Source organism: Zootoca vivipara, chromosome 14, assembly GCF_965207765.1.
Source record: "Zootoca vivipara chromosome 14, rZooViv2.hap1.1, whole genome shotgun sequence".
NCBI lineage: Eukaryota > Metazoa > Chordata > Lepidosauria > Squamata > Lacertidae > Zootoca > Zootoca vivipara.
Genome location: NC_142597.1, coordinates 45,102,130 through 45,121,979, shown reverse-complemented (window position 1 = coordinate 45,121,979; position 19,850 = coordinate 45,102,130). Strand labels below are relative to the sequence as shown.

At 52.1% G+C, this 19,850-nt stretch overlaps 1 protein-coding gene across 14 annotated transcripts in view; it reads right to left on the bottom strand.

The window, feature by feature from the left end:
• MYO18A (myosin XVIIIA) overlaps positions 1–19,850 on the bottom strand; it is a 141,814-nt gene that overhangs the window by 11,066 nt on the left and 110,898 nt on the right. For 11 of the 14 annotated variants that reach the window (XM_035139736.3, XM_088657898.1, XM_088657901.1 and 8 more), the window contains 11 exons: positions 19,271–19,381; positions 15,923–16,027; positions 15,654–15,800; positions 13,592–13,705; positions 12,881–12,997; positions 12,229–12,312; positions 11,971–12,108; positions 8,780–8,965; positions 6,896–7,035; positions 5,504–5,548; positions 455–577 (listed from right to left, as the gene is read on the bottom strand). In XM_035139736.3, the coding sequence (XP_034995627.2) occupies positions 455–577; positions 5,504–5,548; positions 6,896–7,035; positions 8,780–8,965; positions 11,971–12,108; positions 12,229–12,312; positions 12,881–12,997; positions 13,592–13,705; positions 15,654–15,800; positions 15,923–16,027; positions 19,271–19,381 (1,310 nt within the window). The remainder of the gene's footprint in view (positions 1–454; positions 578–5,503; positions 5,549–6,895; positions 7,036–8,779; positions 8,966–11,970; positions 12,109–12,228; positions 12,313–12,880; positions 12,998–13,591; positions 13,706–15,653; positions 15,801–15,922; positions 16,028–19,270; positions 19,382–19,850) is intronic. The other 3 variants (XM_035139745.3, XM_088657896.1, XM_088657900.1) reach the window with 1 other exon arrangement.

Below are 19,850 nucleotides of genomic sequence, written 5' to 3'. Positions count from 1 at the left end.
TGCAGAGGAAGGAAGGCACTGCACCCCACGGGATGACGGTCACCCACTCCCAAGGAAAGTGGGGCTTGAGAATACCTGCAAGGAAAATAGGTGCGTGTGTGTAGAGATTCAGGAGCTGCCTGGCCAAGCTCCAGGGGGCACAGAAGTGGCCCAGGGGAAGAGGATCCAATCCATCAGCCACAGCTAACTGCAGTTTGGGGTCCCAGCTCCTCACTCACACTTTGGACAGAGACAGAGATTCTCTTCCTGGGAACCCACCTGCAAGAATCCTTTCCCAGAAGAAGGCCCCGTATGCAAACAGAAAGTGGATCCTGGGAACTGCCCTCCCTCCAGGCCGCATTGCACCGACTTGATTCCAGTGGTGAGGAGGTGGGTAAGAGGAGGAGGAGGAGGAGGAGGAGGAAGAGGAATGGAGGCTGGGCAGGGGAGTCCTCCTGGGCCCCATAATGCTAACCTGCTGCTCTTCAGGCTGCCGTCCTCAGAGACCGTCTTGGAAGACCCCTTGTTCTTGGACAGCCATGACTTGACACCATCCACGCGGTCCTCGAGCTCAGAATCGACGTCCGAGTCGCCCTCACTGGAACAGGAGGAAAAGGGGCTGCGTCAGAACTGTCCTTCCCAGGGCAGGCGCCAGGAGCATATTCGACATGCACAAAAAAGGTACTTAATGAGGGCCAGCCAAGAAAGAGTTAATCGGCAGCCGAAGAGGAGGGACCCACCTCCCAACCTCACCTTGATTACAACAGGTAGGCACATGCTGATGAACAGACTGGGGTTTAAAAATCCTTGGAACATCCTCCTGACCTTGGCCAAGGCCAGAGAGAAAGGTTAACTTCACTGTAGAAGCAGTAAATGCAGGGAATCGCAAGTGGGGAGAATTGCTCTTCTGCTCGAATCCTGCTTGTGGGCTTCTCCAAAGAGGCCCCTGGTAGGCCCCTGTGAGAACCGGATGGTGGACTAGAGGGGCCTGATCCAGCAGCCAGGCTCTCTTGTGCTGAGGGGAGCTGGATGTGGCTGGATACAGGCTTCGCCTCCTGTGGTCTGCAGACACACACACAACGTTCAGCCCTCGGGTCAAGAAGGTTTTCAAAACAACTCAAAGGCCTACAGGGCCTTCTTCGCCAGAGGTGAAGGCAGGAGGAGTGTGCAGGGTAGTCTTTCCCACCCTGGCGCCCCTCCAGATATTTCGGAGTCCAAATCATCCTTCTGATGCACCTTTGACTCTCTGGGGGAAGGAAGAACTGCCGTCTCCAGCAGCTTAAAGAAAGCTGCACCTGGAAAGCGCCCAACCTGGCCAAATGTCAGGGGCATGGGAGAGAGGGCTGCACCATTCTCCATCCCTAAAATGCCTTTTAAACAAGAACGTCGCATGCCGGCTGGCCTGGAGAGCTGGAGAGAGACAGAGAAGTCTGTGCTATGCTCAGATCTATTACCCTACCCTGCGGAGCAGGAGATAGCCGACAGCCTCTTGAGCCTCTCTGTGGCTAACTGCTGAGCTGCCTTCAAGGGTCCTCAAACGTCAGCTCCAACTTATTTTTGTACGCCACGATGTCATTCCCGATTCTCACAATATGCCCCTGCCTTTGAGGATCTGCTTAGAGCAGTGCACCTAGGGGACCCATGATGGTGCTCAGGCAGGCAGCAAGCACTGCTCTTCCTACCCACTGGCTTAGTGCTTAGGGTCTGCCACTTTCACCACCACACCTTGGCTTTCATTCCCAGTCAGGGGACTCTTTCTCTGACAGCCGATGTGGTATAGCTGTTACTGAGTGTCAGACTCCAACACTTAATACTGGGAGTCTGGGGTTTGAATCCCCCCCACTGGTGTGACCTTAGGCCAGTCACTGCCTCTCTCAGCCTAACCTACCTCACAGGGCTGTTGTGGGACTTATATGAGTGGGGAGAGAACTATGTACACCACCACAAGCTCTTTGGAGGAAAACATCAAATCCCCCCCACTCTTCTTCCACAAGGCCTCTCTCACCCCACTGCAGCCTCCAAGCACAATGAAGTTAAAAGGGTCTATTTCTATTTGGCTTCTCCCTTCTCCATTCCTGGAGATGATGGTTTGTTGAGGAGGCTAAGAAACTTCTGTTTGCATTTTCAAGGAGCGCGCGCACACACACACACACACACACCCTGTGGAATCCCAACAGGGCCAGAGATTCCCAGCAGAAAAATTAGCCATGTTTGCACCAAACTCCCATGTCTTTGGAGGAAAAGAAACCGTATCAGATGAGCCGGTATAAATAAGCCACCCCCACACCCCCACACCTTGCTCATTCATAGCATAGCGATATTTCCCACAGGGGAGGCTCAGAACGGGACTGTGCAGGGAAAATCGAGAATGTTGTAGAGGGGACGAAAGGGAAGAATCTACAAAATGATATGAGAGAGAGAGAGAGAGAGAGAGAGAGAGAGAGAGAGAGAGAGAGAGAGCTCTCAAGGCGAGGTACATCCGAGAGGGCAGGCCCATTAAACCTTCAAATCCCCCAAGAGGTGGCGAACGAAAAGAGTCAAAGGCTCGTTCCTCTGCCAATACGATGAGTTCAGCTCATTAAAAGAAAAGGGGGGGACGGACCTCAAAGCACCTTTCCTGTCCATCCACCCCAGCCCAGACTCCTGGCATCAATCTCCACCCCCACCCCCTGCCCATTGCCAGTTGAATTATGGGCCTGAAAAGATAATAAATGGTAGAGACAGCAGCCAGATGTTAAGGAGAGGGAGGAAAGGGGGATATTGCAGAGCTGCTGGGGGGCAGGAATGGGGAGCGAGGCTTCCTTTCTTACAGCCCTCGACCTCCTCCTCTGCCAGAGCATCAGATTAAGGCAATGGCAGGGAAGAGCTACACTCTGCTGTCCCCTGGTAAACTGGGAGTTTAGGGAGCCCGCACGGCAACTACTCAGCTGGGCAAAGATTTATGGCCGCAAGCAAGCTGAAAGATGCCCCCCACCACCACCATAGGGTAGCGAGGCCTGATTTATATGTGCATGTAAACGCAGCCCCCATCCGGCTTAAAGTCTCTAAATTTATAGGCAGCGTCCATAAGTGTATTGATTGCCTCGAGCACGAAAAGCACAGTTGTGCGTGGTTGTTGTTTTTTAGGGGGGGGGCAGGAAGTATTCCTACACGTTTAGAGCCCGTCCCCGTATAAATCTCTCCTCTAATACAGGGGCTGTTTACCGCTTTCATTAGGATTACGGCAATAACAAGTGCGTTTACGAGCAGATCGGGGTGTTATTTCTCATTCCCACCTCGCTGGGCTCAATAACTCTTTGCCTGGTTTTTCAGGGAGCTAAGTGGAACGACCATGGGGGAACACCCCCGCCCCTCCCACTACCCCCCCCCCGGAAACTTTGCAGGAACAGCCTCTACATCTCCCCCTCTTAATGGGTATCTAATGTGGACTTTAAAATGAACGCTATTCTTCATTTCCTCCGTCCGGGAGTGAAGAGCGAGGCAATGTGCAAGCATCTCTCCTGAATCCGAATCTCCCTTGTTAAATTCAAAGCAACGAGGTCCCCTTGATTAACCCAACATCTCCCTCTCTGGAAATAAATGCCAGGAGACAGGGTGTTTGGGGGTTTGTTTTGTTTGCTTGGGAGAAAGAAAGGAAAAAAAACCCACAAAGAAATCTAAGGAGCCCCATAAACAAACTCAGGGGGGCAGCTGAGATTTTAAATTGTTGGAATTAAACCTCCCGTCAAAGGCAATTTATGTCCAGGCAGGCGTTCCATTAGTTAACTGGGATCCAAATCACCGGGGAACGAACAAACGCAGACTGAACTGTGGGGGACATTAATTGTGTGTGACAACAAGGCTCTAGCGGCCCTCTATCACTGCTACACAAGATTACATTTATCATTAGCCCGTATAGATCCTTCCACAGCCACAGCCAAGCCCATCTTCCGCTCGGGGAAGAAAGAGGCTCTGCCATCACAGCCATTGCAGCAGGAGAGCCAGGATCCTGGCCTCAGAGGGCAGTCTCCGTGGAGGAGAATTTTGTCCAGGTTGTTGGAATTTTTGGCTGCTCTCTGTCCTATGATGAGCAGTTATTCCAGGTATCAAAAACTCTGGATGCTCAAAAGCATCTTCCCGGTGGACGTCTCTGCCCCCCGCCCACACTTTCCAAGCACTTAGAGTGAGGCGGTAAAGCAATAATTCAAAAAGAAGGCTGAAGAAGCCCACCCACCCATTTAGCACACGATTCTCCGCAAGGCTGCGCTTCCATACAGTGCCAGCACCAATCTCATACCTCCACAGTTGGAGGCAGCCACACAGTTGCTGGAAACCCCAGGAGGGGAGAGGGCTCTTGTGCTTGGATCCTGCTTGAGGGTTTGCCATGGGGTCACTGTGAGAACAGGATGTTAGACCAGCAGGCTCTCATCCACTATGTAGCCTCACCCCCGATGGAACCACCCAACGTGGGGGTCACAGCCAATGCCCTTCTCTGCAATCGGTCTGCCTGCAAAGACTTTGCAGTGCCCACAACACAACAATTTTGAAGTGTTTGCTCAAAACCGTTGTGTGTGTAAAGCCAGTAGAGCTGGTGTGCTGGATCCTCAACGCACCCACTGCCCACGGGGGGGGGGGGGCGGCACTTGGACAGGTGTGCCCACTGGGAGAATCACCAGAATTGACCATAACAACCGGTGACCCAACGAAAGAACTGGGAGGGAGAACTGAAGGAAAGAACTGGAGGAGGACTGTATCTCTGCGGCAGAGAGCATCTGGCTTTGCCTGCTGAAGGTCCCTTGCGCCACTGGCATCTCCACGTAGGGCTGGGAGAAAGAAGACTTGCTGCATGAAACCCTGGAGGGCTGTGCCAGTCAGTGTAGACAATACTGAGCTCGATGGAACTGGCTATAACAAAATTATGACGGCTTCCTTTGCTCCTGTTTAAATCAACCCTTTTTTCAGAATGAGGGCTGTCAGAAGCAGTGTGTCCTGCTCTGCCGCCTTGTGTGTTCCACAAGCACTCATGGGATTTCAGGCAAGATATTTCCCCAAATGGCCACAATCTCACCCCGAATCAGCACCAATGAGAGCACTGCTTCTCTGGGTGATCAACCTGGGAGCTTCTGCTGCCCTGAGGACTAGAATCTTACTTTATCTCTTGGGGGGGGGGCAGATGTAGCCCAGCTCTGGGTAGAAGGCAGGAAATAAATAAATAAATAAATAAATAAATAAATAAATAAATAAATAAATAGACAGACAATACTCTCCCCCTCCAGGATCAGAAACCAAGCAAGGCTTGACCCAGCAACCCCTTCTTCACACACAAATCCCCCCCCCAAATCCTACGATTAGTTTCCCATTTGGGACACAGCAAACACAGTTAGAGCATACCAGGCCATTGCGCACGCAAGGAAGGGGGGCATGCAACTACATTGTGGGGGGTGGGGGAGGCCCTGTGGCCCCCCCACCTCCCCTCCATGGCATGCTTGAGGTTAGGAGTAACAAAGAGGTTACTAGAAACCAAGGGAGAGAAACTCATCCTCACAGCTTATTCCTGCGCTTCTGGAACTTTGTCACCATGTCCTGCAAACTGGAGAACGGGGGGAGGGAGGGAGGGGGGAATGGGAGAGGGAGAAAACAGGCAAAATAAACACCACAGGAAGGTGGGACAAGGACGAGGGAGAAGGGAAGGTGGGCAACCAGAAACGAGAAGCGTAGCTGGGGAGAGAAGAGCGTGACAGGGGGACTCGCTCATAGAATCGTAGAGTTGAAAGGGACCTGAGGGACATCCAGGCCAACCCCCTGCAATGCAGGAATCCCAGCTAAAGACTTCCTGACATGCAACCTCTGTTTGAAAGCCTCCAACAAAGCAGAGTCCACCCCCTTTTGAGGTAGACCATTCCACTGTAAAACAGCTCTTACCGTCAGAAAGTTCTTCCTGATGTTTAGTCAGAATCTCATTTCTTGTCATTTGAACCCATTGGTTTGGGTCCTCCTCTTGGGAGCAGCAGAAAAACAATCTTGCTCCACCTTCCATGTGGCAGACCCTTAGATATTTGAAGATGGCCACCATACCTCCTCTCACTCCCCTCTTCTGCAGGCTAAACATGCCCATCTCTTTCAACTGCTCTCTGCAATAGTTTTTGATGGGAACTGCAAGGGCGCAATGAGCAGGGCTGGAGATACCTGGTTGTAGCCAATTCCAGCCCTCCTGAAGAGCAGGCCCACGGAAAACAATTCATATTGACTCAATAACATTATATGGGTTGCATCCAACTCAGTGTAGACCCAGTGAAATTAATGGGCATGGCTAACTTGGGCCCATTGATTTCAAGGGGTCTACTCTTGAGTTGGATGCTACCCATATAATGTTATTGAGTCAATTACACACTAAATAAAATAGCTGTTATTGTTTTCCCCAATAACAACTATTTTTGTGTGTGTGTGTGTGTAATTACATTATCAAAATCTGTTGAGGATTTAATCATCATCATCTGATTTTGTTACTCGCTTTACCTTGCCCAGGGCAACCCAAAGTGACTTACAGCCCAAAGTAACTTGCTAATCTCAGGTTGCTTAAAAGGTGTTCGGAAGATGGGTTTATTCCACAACCATTGGTGATATTCGCTCCACGGAGCCTCTGTGTCCATGGGCAGTCTACCTCTGGCTGTCCCACGTCCTGCTTGGGAGCTTTGCAGAGGCAACTGCCTGGCCACCTCTTTGTAAAGAGGACACCATGCTAGGAGGAAGGCCTTGGGCCCATGGTGGAGAACATGGTGCCCCCCCCCCGGCCTGAAATGGCAGGAGCTGCATGATGCCTGCAGGTTACCCACCCTGGCAAGAGGGTTTTGCTTAATGGTCTTATGCGAGGCGAGGGCTACGCAGCGATGCCTAGAAGGAGAGCTCATGCGGCTGCTCCCCCCCCCCCATCGCCTACCTGTTGATGAGTTCCTCGTTGTCGTCACTCTCCATCTCGTCCTCGATGGCAGCCTGCAGGTCACCGATCCGCTTGAAGGCCAGCTTCAGGTCTGACTGCAAGCTCTGGTTCGCAGCTTCTAAGCTCTCCAGATCCATCTCCTGGGAAAGGAGGAGAGAAGAGAGAATGACTCTGGGAGGGTAACAGGGACCTTGCGGATCCCGCTGTGCCGCTCTCCCCCACACTCGCAAGTGGTCCATGTTGCTGCTGCTGCTGGCAACCCAGCTCTCTGGTCTGGATAAGTAGTAGTGGGGGGAGGCAAACCTCTTGCCCATCCCTAGCAAGTGTTCCTGCAGGGGTGTCCCAGCAGGGTGGGGCTCCGTCAGTTTGCATGGAGCAATGGTGAAGCCAAGGGTCTTGCCCTAACCAATGTGCACCCAAGAACAGGGGGTGGAGGAAGAAACCAGTTAGATCTCTGCAATATTTCTCCGAGAATGTAAGAACAGCCTGTTGGATCAAGCCCATGGCCCATCTAGTCCAGTCTTCTGTTCTCACAGTGGCCAACCAGATGCCTATGGGGAACCCTGCAAGCAGATTCAAAGGCAAGAGCAACTCTCCCCTCCTGCTGTTTCCAGCAACTGGTATTCAGAAACACTGCTGCCTCCCACTGTGGAGGCAGGGCAGAGGCATAATGGCTAGGAGCCATCAATAGCCCTCTCCCCCTCCATTAATGTGTCCAATCCCCTCTTGAAGCCATTCAAGTTGATGGCCATCACTGCCTCCTGAGGAAGGGAGCTCCACAGTTGCGCTGGGTGAAGGAGGTCCTTTCTATCTCAAGGATTTCTGACTCCCAACCATTTAACAACAATGGTGTGTTTCTCCTTCCCACTCCTAAATTAGCCTGCCAAAATGAAGAAAGCCAGGAAAGGCTGGAAGGAGGTGGAGGAAGCAGGAGAGGCTTCTCTTTTAGATGGAACGCCTGCAAGTTCATTTCTGGTTCTCAAAACACTGCTGGAAATTCTTAACCCTGCAATTAACTTGGACATAAATTTGCACTTGCGTAGACGTCTTAGCCCAGTTGGGGGGACAGTGGAAGGGATCGGCTCCATCCCACACCCTCCAGTTTGCACCTGGCTCTGCCCCACCTCCCCCACAACTACCTTGCATTCGGCTCTGGTTGGTGGACTCTGCCAGGGGTGCTAGCTAGAATAAAAAATACACAGAGCAGGGAGGGAAGGAGAGGGAGGGCGGTGAAAAACCTGCCTTTGAGAGAATGGGTGGAGCAGGAAGAGGGTTCATGGTGAGCCTTGAGAAGCCAAGAGGGGTCTAATGAATGGAGGGGGCTGCACCAGGTGTAGAGCAGCCGAGGGTCCACTTCTGTTTAGGGAGGATATTGACAAGCTGGAAGGTGTGCAGAGGAGGGTGGCCAAGATGATGAAGCGCCTGGAAAGCAAGCCTTATGGGGAGGTGGATCTGTTTAGCCTGGAGAAGACTGAGAGGTGATGGGATAGCCATCTTCAAATATCTAAAGGTCCGTCACATGGAAGATGGAGCAAGCTTGTTTTCTGCTGCTCCAGAGAGAAGGACCCGAACCAACGGATTCAAATGACAAGAAAGGAGATCCGACTTAACATTAGGAAGAACTTTCTGACAGTGAGACCTGTTTCCTAGCGCAACGGACTCCCTTGGAAGGTAGCCGACTCTCCTTCATGGGATGGTTTTAAGGAGAAGCCAGATGGTCACCTGCCAGTGATCCTTTAGCTGTGATTCCTGCATTGCAGGGGGTTGGATTAGATGCCCCCTTAGGGTACCTTCCACCCCTACTACTCCGCAACTCTGTTCCAGCAATGAAATGGGCAAGGCGGGCGTCCAAAAAAAGCCACACACACGCTTCCCCCTCCCTACCAGTTCGTGCTTCTTGCGGCTGGCCTCTGCCTCCTTCTTTGCCAGCTCAGCCATCTCCTCCTTGGTGTCCCGCAGCTGGCGCTGCAACCGCTTGTTCTGCTCCTTCTCCCTGTTCTCAGCCGCTGTGCGCTGGTCGCGTTCCTCCGTCAGCTTCTCCATGTTCTCCTTCAGGCGGGTGGCCAAGCTCTGGGGAGGGCGGGCAAGGGGAGAAAGAGGTCTTTTATTCCAGGTTAGGCTACTGGGGGCATTTAGCCCAGTGTTGTCTACGCTGACTGACAGCAGCTCTTTGGGGTCCCAGGGGGAGAAGAGGAGCCTGGCTGCAGCTAGATCAGGCCAAAGAGGGACCGTCTAGTCCAGCATCCTCTTCTCCCAATGGCCAAACAGATGCCCGCAATGGGAAGCCCACAAGGCAGACCTGAGCACAGCAGCAGCGCTATCTCCCCAGAAACTGGTATTCAGAGCCATTAATGCCACCTGGTAACAGTGGAGGCAGAACACAGCCCTGATAACCTTATTCCCATCTGTGGATTTGTCTAATCCTTTATAAGAACATCAGAACAGACCTGTTGGATCAGGCCAATGGGGGGTCCATATAGTCCAGAACTCTGTTCTCACAGTGGCCAGCCAGATGCCCCAATGGGAAGGCATTAATGCCCCCAACAGCGGAGGAGAAAATAACCATCGTGACCAGTAGCCAATTTTAGGGAGAGTTAAGACTACTCCCTTTACAAGAGTCCTGCCGGATCAGGCCAATGGGGGGGGGGGCAATCTACTCCAGCCTCTTGGCCAACCAGATGCTCCAGTGAGGAGCCCCCAAGCAAGATCCAAGCACAAGAGCACTCTACCTGTGATTCACAGAAACTGGTATTCAGAGGCAGTGGAGGTAGGATATAGTCCTTCACGCAGCGCATGGTTGAACTATGGAACCTGCTCCCACAGGAGGCAGTGATGGCCACCAGCTTGGATGGCCTGGGAAATGGACAGATTCATGGAGGAGAGAGAGGGCTATCGATGGCTACTAGCCACAATGGCTAAGCTCTGCCTCCACCCTTGGAGGCTATGATGCTCCTGAATACCAGTTGCTGGAAGCCACTGGAGGGAAGACAGCTCTTGTGCTTGTGCTCTGCTTGTGGGTTTCCCATAACAGGCACCTGCATTGCCACTGAGAAAAGAGAAAGCTGGACTAGATGGGTCCCCTTTGGCCTGATCCAGCAGATTCTCCTTATGTTCTTACAGTTCGCTGGAGGCTGGCATCAGGATAGCACCAAAACAAGTCGAAACGAGGCACCTCCCTGACCTCTCCACCCTTGAGAAGGGGTGAAGGTACCCCCCCCCCACCGTCTCCCTGCTCCATGGCAGGTGAAGATGAGGCAGCAGCAACGTGCAAGGGCTGGTGCATCAATATTCATCTGCTGCACATAATGGCAGCAGACAGCGGCAATTACCGGGGCCGGAGCTCAGGAATAAGCGTTGCCCAATCGCTCCCCGCCGAGCACTAATGGAACAAACGAACCCGGCACTATGAATTTACATGAGGGGGGGTGGGAGGAAGAACTGGCTCGAGGGGGAGGGAGAGAGTGGAGGAAAGAGCGGGGGGGGGGCGGCTGAGGAGTTGCGCCAGAGAGAGAGAGAGAGAGAGAGAGAGAGAGAGAGAGAGAGAGAGAGAGAAACTTTTTTCCCCAGGCGTGGGTAGAATAATCAGGGGGGCTTTGGTGAATTGGAAAAATAGATTTAACTTTGTGTGAAGTAATTACAGCATGTAATGTAGGGAGAAAAATAGATTCCATCCTTTCAAGGCAGCCGAGTGCCGTCCCCTGCATATTTATGGGGCTGGGGTGGGGAGGGGGTGTGGAGAGGGGAGGAAGAGAAGGGGGAAGCGAATAATGGCACAGAAATATTAAGAGGGAACTCTAAAGCTTCTCAGCTCCCTCGGAGGAAAAAGGAGCTGCGGCGGTAGAATATCAAGCAGGGCACTTAGCAGGTGCAAGCAGAAGCCGAGAGACAGAGACCGGCCTCCCCAAGGTGGCATTTGTAGGGCCAAGGACGTGGGGGGCAGGAGCAGGAGATTTACTTGCCGGCTGAGGCCAGGGCTATGGGGGAAGAGGACAGCAGGAGGCTGCTTATTTGTAATTCACAGACCAAACACATCTCTCTCTTTCGCTCTCTCTGCTCTCCGGGGCTCTTGCAGCCCACAGATGCTTTGAATTTTGCACCTCCCACCATTCTTTCTGCTGCCCTTTTGTCTCGCGCAGGTTCCCACCCACCCCAGCCAATCTGCTTCCCTGAAAATGGCTCCCTCCCACCTCAAGGCATTAGAATGCTTGTGCACATGCTGTGACATCACAGCATCTGAGCCAATAGGGGGAGGGGGGGACAAGTTTTTCACTCATCAAAGACCGAGGAGGAAGAGGCGTGAGTTAGGGGGGCAGGCATTTCTCACATGGGAACCAGAAGGCGGTACACACATGTACCCACCACGGCAGCTGCGGAGAGTTCTGTGCCTGTAGAAATCAATGCTTTCCTTTTAAAATACTCCGCTGGGGAAAGAGCAGGGCTCTACTTTCTTGCATTTTAAAAAGAGGAGACGTGGCAATTTGCATGCTGGGTGCATCCCCCTCTCCACAAGCAGTTGCAGGAGATGTATGTCTTGTTCTTGGTGGTTTTGCACTTTAGCCCAAACAACGTAGCACAAAGCACCACTTCCTAACTTGAGGAATGAGCACAGCTCTGGATTGGGGGTGGGGGGGGGAGAGAGAGGGAAGGAATTGAGCACGGCATCCAGAAAGGACAATGGTGACTGGAGACTCTCTAAAGACTAAAGACTCCCTTGGAATCTATCTGATGTGATAGTTAAAAGTTCTCCATGGACTTTTAAGCACTTCTTCCCACTTACAGGGGCAGCTCCGAACCCAAGACTCTGTTCTGTTCCAGATAATCTGACTCCAAGAGAGCAGCCCACTCAGCTTTGCCCCAGCGCCATCTGAGGGAATGAGAGCCCAGCAAGAAGCAAACCTCTTGGAGCCAGGTCTGAGCTGCCCTGGGGAGATATTTTGCCTCCTAGGGTCTGCTAGCCCAGACCCCGCTCGCCTACGACCAACTCCACCGCACTAAGCAAACCCCTGCTGCTAAGGATGCTCCTCTGCATGCCTCCCGGCTCCAGAAAACCCTCGGCCTGGCTCCAGATTCCTCACCTCGAGGCGCTTCACTTGCGTCCTCTCGAACTCCAGCCGCGTCTCCAGCTCGCGGATCTTGGCCTCCTGCCTGCTGACCAGGGACTTGTCTACCATGGACTGCTCAACAAACTCCAGCTGGCTCTGGAGGCCTTGTAGCTGGAAAGGAAGAAGGAAGGGGCTGTCACTCAGGGAAGCACAGCCTTGCGTGGGCTGAAGAGGAAGAGGGGCAGCTGACTCCCCCCCCAAAAAAAACCCACCCCTCCCTCCAGTGCCTACCTTCTCCTGGAGCTCCTGCTTCTCTTTGTGGGCTTCCTCCAGCTGCGACTGAAGGTCATTGATCTGGGCCAGGTCCCGGGAGGCCTGGAGAGAACAGAGGATTTAGAAGCCAGTGCTGGCCAAGCTGAGTCCCAGAGATTTCCACCACCACCACCACCACCACCACCCTGACATTCTGCTAAGAGTCTCCTGCCAGCTCCCCTGAAGAATTTAACTTATCATCTCTAGCTAATGATTATTTTAGCTGTGTAATAATATGTTTTATTCTGTTTTGTGCATTTTGCAATGCCTTTGGCTAGACAAAACCAACAAACAATACAATTGAAACAGGACAGTCCCTACCCTCAGGCTTACAATCTTAAAACAAAAACAAAAAACCACAATATGCAAAGTAAAAGGGACAGGGAGGGAAGAGGGAAATCAAAACTCAGTCGCCAATTTCTAAACAGTTGTTCCTATAATGACCACCTATAATTTGTTCCTATAGTGTTTAGCAACCACGACTGCTGTTTGCAGGAGTTACAATCAAACTCCTATGAATCTCTCTGAGGTGATGGCTAGGGGAGGGGGTTTCTGTGTGGGGTGGGCAGAGAGGATGCAGTGAAAGCATCTGCAAAACTGGGGCAGTGGTAGTGGTGGGGGAGGGGCTCACCTGAGCGACAGCCGCCTTGTGCTTCTTCATGAGCTCGTTCATGTCCTCCTGATCCTCTTCCAGACGGCTCTGCACCTCGTTCTTCTCCCGCTGCAAACGGCTCAGCTGCTCTTCCAGCTGGAGGGCGGGGAGGAGAGGTTAAGGAGCGAAGGGTGAGCTGGTGTCTAAGGATTCCTAAGGTTCCATCCCCTGCTAGAAGGATCCCGCAAACTAGAGCTGGGAACTCTCTTAACTCAAAGGCTGGCAAGTGATGGCAGGTGCACACACCTCTCTCTGCTCTCGTTCGCTGGGGAGGCGGCAGCACGGTCTCTTGCAGACCAGCTTTGGAGGAGATGACACTGAAGGCAGAGGGTCACATCCTGAGAGCAATGAAGTCGGGTTGGAAGGGGCCCTTGCTCAGTTCAATCCAAAAGGCAGCTTCGCCTCCCCAGGGGCCAAGCTCTGAAAACTGGGTCTGCAAGGTGGACGGGGAACCCAGCTGTGCTTGGCATCGATTGGCTAGTGCCCGTGCCACCCCCAAGAAACCACACCCAAACCTGCAGGCAGTTTTTGTACTTCTGAGCATCCTAGTTGGGTGGGGGAAAGGTAGAATAGGGAACATGATTTGAAGAAATGAAGGCGTCAATGATCAGAGGCCACTGATGTGCCAGACCGCATAGCACAAAGGATGATTTAAATTAGTGGGAAGTGATGGTGGTTCGGGGTGCTTACCGCTCCCTTGGCCTTGGAGAGGTCATCTATCTGCAGGTGCAGGTCCTCGATCTCCACCTCCATGGACTTGCGAGCCTTGACAGCAGCCGCACACGTGAACTCTGACTCCTCCAACTGCAGCAAGAGCCCCCATAGCCCAAGGGGGTAGCGACAATTAGGACGACAGCCACTCCCTCCCAAACCTCGCCTGTCAGCCTTCCACCCCAATCTCTCTGCTCTGCGGCTTGGGCCCAGGCTACCTGAAAGAGTGTCTCTTCCTCTAGGAGCCTGCCTGGGTGCTAAGATCCTCAGGGGAGCACCTTCTTTCGGTCCCGCGAACAAGAGAGACATGGCTGGTGGTGACACAAGGGACAAGGAGCCTTTCCTGTGGCTGCTCCCCTATTGCGGAATTCCCTCCTTGCTAACCTTCTGCTGGCAGGCTAAGATCTTCCTTTTTAGGCAGGCCTTTGAAAACTAAGGCACAGATGAGGCTGGCCACTGAGCTCCCGTCAGGGCAAAGTGTATTTTGACTGCTGGCCCTAAGCATTTCCTGATGTACCCTAATTATTGTTTTTAACTACTGTAGCTTGTTTCTATTACTTTGTATTTTATAACTGATGCTTCTAAATGTTGTAAGCTGCCTTGTATCCCAACTTAGGAGAAAAGGGTATCAATGCACTTAGTAATAAAACAGTGTTATTATTCCCCTGGGGTGTCCAGGCCTGGTTCTGCCTCCTGAGGTGGTGGTGTTTTGAGGTCTTGCCAGGCACTAAAAACCAAGAGCCTGCCTTGCAGGGACCCTGCAAAAACCAAGCATGGCCTATGGCCAGATGTTCAGAAAACTTGTAGGAGTTTTATTTTGTTTTAGTCAATTATACTGTGGTTTCAGCTTTCCATATGTTTTAAATTACAGCTGGAATTTTTTGGGGGGTGATAATTATTTTATCTGTTTTTGTGAACCGCATCTAGTTTATTCCTAAAGCAGTACAGTGGTGCCTCGCTTTACGAATGCCTCACACAACGAAAAACTCGCTAGACGAAAGAGTTTTGCGTTGCGCGAGGCATTCGTAAGACGACAAAATTTTCTATGACCGCCGCTTCGTCTTACGAAGCAGGCCATAGAAAGCGGCAAAGGAAGATCAGCTGTCAGCGCGGGAAGCTGACAGCTAATCTTCCTTTGCCAGGGGGGATGGAGCCGAAACGCGGCGGTGCAGTGGCTGCCCCCGCCTGTCTTCCCCTTGGCTCAGGGAAGACAGGCGGGGGCAAGCAGTGCCTGCTGCGATTCGGCTCCGCCCCCCCGCCGCCGCCTCTCGCACCACATCCCCAGCATGGAGCGCAACTTCAGAGGTCTCCGAAGTTGCGCTACGTGCCGGGGGAGGCAGGCGAGAGGCGGCGGCGGGACAAGGTCTTCCCCTGCCACCGCGTCTCGCCCCGCACCCCCGGCACGGAGCGCAACTTCAGAGACCTCCGAAGTTGCGTTCCGTGTCGGGGGAGGCAGGTGAGAGGCGGCAGCGGCGGGAAAAGGTCTTCCCCCACCGTCGCCTCTCGCCGCACACAGCCGGCACGGAGCGCAACTTTGGAGACCTCCAAAGTTGCGCTCCATGTCGGGGGAGGCAGGCAAGGTGGTGGCTGGGAGAAGAGAGCTTCTCCCCCCACCACCTTGCACACAGCCGGCATCGGACGGGGCTCCGGAGACCGTCTCCGAAGCCCCGTTGCATGCCACTGCCAGTCCCCCAGAGCCTATAGGAACGCATTGCTTAAGTTTCAATGCATTCCTATGGGAAACTGGGACTCGCTAGACGGAAAATTTGTTACACGAATTGACCCATGGAACTAATTAATTTCATCTAGCGAGGCACCACTGTATATAAATTTTATGAAATAAATAATAAACAAGATCCGGCCTGAGTGGAGAATGATGAAAACCTCTGCAGGGCCAACAGTTGCACAGGACTGTTGGGTCCATCCAGCTCAGTATCGTCTACTGAGTCTACTGTCTATTGTCTACCCTCCCGATAGTTTCATTCATTTCTCTACCTGCTCCCCCCACGCCACCCCCATTCCCAGCCCCCTCTCCCAGCACCTGGTTCTTCAGCTGTGCAATCTCCCGCTTGCTGGGCGCGTTGTTCTTCAGGTGGTCAAGCATGACCTGAGCGTCGGCCAGGAGGGCCTTGGTACGCTTCAGATCCTTGCGCAGCCGCTTCTCCGTCTCAAAGTCCCGCTGGCTGACCTGGAGGGTTGTGCGAAGGAAGAGGAGAGATGTAAGGGGGAAAGACAAGAGGTGGTCGTCCTACAGCAGCCCTCGCCCACCCTCTCTTCCCCTGCTGCTGCTGCTGCCGCCACCATCCATACCTGGTCGCTGACAGCCGACAGTTTCCCTTCCAGGTCCCTCTTCTCCCGCAGAACCTTCTGCTTCTCCTCATACTCCTCCTCCAGCTGCATCTCCATCTGCTTCAGCTGTGGGGTACACAAAGCAAGCAGAGGGGTCCTGAGGGGGTCTTCCTTGGTGGACCTGGGGAGGCTGCTGCTGCTGCTGGCAGCCTGGGGATCATTTCCAGCTCCGTGTAGCTCTCCAAGGGAGGAATAGGGGGCCTTCCTAATGACTCCCGGCAGCCTTAACAAACTACAGCTCCCAGAATTCTTTGGGGGAAGCCAGGATGGTTTAAAGTGGTATCATGGCACTTTATAGCACAGACGTGACTTCTATTCCCCTTGGAAGCTTAAAAAAGCACAGCAAGGTGGAAACAAGTCCTGCTTCCATGTCCTCAGGGAACAGAATGTCACATGAACACAAAAGTTCAAAACATTTCAGAATTTGTAATTCCTTGGTGTATGAATGGAGGGATGGAAAGACAATGGGCAGCATTATGAGGGGAGGCCCCCTCACAGCCAAGGTGGAGGGCCCCTTAGTGACCCTGGGCCCCAGCCATGTGGGAAGCAGACCACCCCCTGGAGAGGAGGCCTAACAATTTCCCCAGCTGCATCCCCTGCACACAGGACCTTGACTAAGAGCTGCTTGCCTGCAGCAGGCTCTCAAGAGGAGCTAGCTCAGAAAAATGTTCATTTAGATAATTGCAGGTTCGTGCCGGCCAGGGCTGTGTCACTCGGCTAATGGGATCAACGTAGGCAGAGAGGAAATCACGCTGTGGGGGAAGAGTGACTGATCACACTAGTCAGGGCAGGAAGGGTTTGGCTGGACAGAGAGACCAAAGGCAGGAGGACTGGATGGGCAAAAAACTATCAATCAAAGCTGCACAGAGGCCTGAGTCCTTCTCAGCCATCATTAGCACTTTGTATCTAAAGGGGGGGAGAGAGGGAAGGAAGTAGGAGACCCCAGCCTTCTTGGGTTGCAATCTCTCTGAAAGTGTGGACCTCTCCTCCCAGATGTTTCAGGGGTGAAATAAATGCACTCTGCCTGTGGTCCAAGGCACTCTCTGCAAACTATTCGTACTTTGCGTGTTCCAGGACAGAACCGTGGCATGGAAAACCAGCTCCACAGCCTGGCCCGGATTCAAATTTTGCTTCAGCTTATTCAGCAGCCTCCTAATACTTTTATTATTATTTATTAAGTTTATTAGTCACTTGTTAGTCTCCGAGCCACTGACATTTAAAAGCATAAACATATTATACCATAGTGAAAAAGAAAGAAATGGATCATATAAAAACACTGTGGGTGGCATGCAACAGCTAATGGCCATTAGGTTAATTAGGTGCATTCATTTCCATGTATCTACTCTGAGTAGAACTTAGCTGGTTACAACCCTTCAATTGGAAAGAAGAGACTCTTTATCTCCAACCACAGCAGCCAGTGCTCAGATAAGAGGCAGCTGATCTGACAAGTGACTGACAGGTGGGTGTGGTATAGACAACAAGACCTTGTTACCTCCACAACAACTACTAAGACTAGAATCATCTCAGTCCACTAAAGACCAGGGGGGGGAGGTTAAATCTTTACCTGACACCAAAACAGTGTTTGCTGCTAAGTTGCGCTCTCTCTCTCTCTCTCTCTCTCTCTCTGTGTGTGTGTGTGTGTGTTTAAAATCAATCAATCAATCAATCAGTAAAATGACTGACAGCGGCTCTCCGGGATTTCAGGAGGAAAGGGTTTCAGTTGAGGGGCTCCCTGGCTCACAGCTTGGTTTTTCCAAACCAAGGTCTCTGTCTCTGTCTCTCAACTCCAGAGTCAGGCAGAGAGGCTTTGCTAAATGAATTGAAAACTCAGCCGTGCTGATGACCTGAAGGCAAAATCCATACCTAGCTTCTTGAAAAGGGTAGAATCAGAGCTGGTGGTGGTGGTGAGAAGGGCCCTCTTGAACGAGGGCGTTCCCCAAAAGACCTTAATGGCCCCTCAGCTTCAGGAAAACCGCCATAACACACTCAGATGGAATCATTCTGCAAACATCCTCGTTTTCTGCTTCCCTCAGGAGCTGAATGCTTCCCGGTATTGACTTGTCCTCCAAGTGTGAAATTTCATGATTTATTAATTTTCAGAGAGAAAGAGAGATGCACCTTGACTCTCAGCCAGGAAGCCCCCGATTGAAATGCTTCCTCCAGGGCAAAGCATGTTCCCAACCTCTGCCTCCCTTCACCCTTCTCTGCAGCCAAGGAGAATTACACTGACCAGAGTGTTCTTAAGGATCGCTGAGATGGTTTATATATGTGCAAAATGCAGTACTATATACATGCAAAGTGCTGCAATTATGTTCTAATGTTTTCCATCTGTGTGTGCCTTGTTCTAAGGCGACGGAGGGCGGGGGTGTTAAACAGCTGCCTGGTATGTAGCAGGAAGGCAGAACCAGGAAACGGTTGGGAGGGGGAAAGGCCTTGCGCCACAGTCACCCTGGAGCTTGGGCTCCTGCCCTGCTAATTGGGAACAGAGGCCGATCCCCTGCAGCTCCCAGGAAGCAGCATATTTCATTTCAAGGCCTTGCTGTGATGAGGAAGAAGCAGGGCCCAGCAGACACCCAGAAGGGGCTTCACATGGCAGCAAGTGCCCCCGTTACTTATAGGGGTGTGTAAGGGAAGTCTCACGGAAAAGCCTCAGCAACCCAGGGGCTCGTATCCAGTGCTACTCCTACCCACCGAAAACAATGGTCGGTGGCTAATTTGGGTCTATTGGTTTTGAGGGGCCTTGTCAGATTAAAACTGAGTTGGTAACTCCTTTACTGAATGTGTGAATAGACGAGGTGGTAATAACCGAATTCCAACCCAATACAAGCCTGACACTTGGCCAGTGTGTGTCTTGAATCTCTTTTATCTCTTGCTTTTGGCAGACACTTGTCTGCAGCATTTTTTATGCCTGGATCACCAAGGCATCAAGGAAGTGCTTTAGAGTGCCCTATTTCAACTTCTAAGACCTTGGACACATCCTACTTCATTGCTGGCAAGCCCGAAATCCTTTCTCCTTTACTTTAATCTGATTGTTCCTGCTGTAACCAAGTACTATGAATATGCTTTTGATGTGTGGATGACATTAAACTCTCTAGGGAAGGGGTGGGTGGAGGGTCTATGGCTGCCGTTGGTGGGGAGTGATGTTTTTGAGTTCTGAATACAGTATGACTTTACTCTCTCTTTCTTTCTTTCTCTCTCTCTCTCTCTCACTCTCTCTTTCTCTATATATATGAGAGAACTGTATTGGGATACAAGCCAGGGTTCTCTGGCTCCTAAAGGGCTTGTGAAACCACCCACAGCCTTTCTCACCTTCTTCTGGCAGGACTGCCTGATCTCCTCCACCTCCTCATCACGGCTCTCCACTTCCTTGGAGTGCGTCTGCCGCAGCCTCTCCATCTCCATCTCCAACCGGAGTTTGGCCTGAAGGGTAGGGGGAGAAGGAACCAATGAGACGCCCAAAGGACCTATTTGCCGGGAAACCCAGCTCTGTCCCTCCCTGTGCTGGGAACCGCAGGAGGGCAGGATGCTGTTGTGCTCAAGCCGGCAGAATGCTGGCTTGATGCAACAGAGCTCATTTTGAGGTTCGTAAGAAATATAAATCGGATTTTAAATAATGTACCCCATAAGGGCTGCATCTAACTACTTTTTATCTTGGAGCAGGCCCATTGAAATTAATACCTTAAGTTAGTCATGTCTATTAATTTCAATGGGTTTACTCTGAATAGTATTAAGGTGGGCTACAACCATAAGAACAGCCTGCTTATGGCCCACCTCATCCAGCCTCCTGTTCTCACAGGGGCCAGCCAGCTGCCCCAGTGGGAACCTCACAAGCGGGACATGAGCGCAACAGAAACTCTCCCAAACTGCAATTCCCAGCAACTGGTGTTCA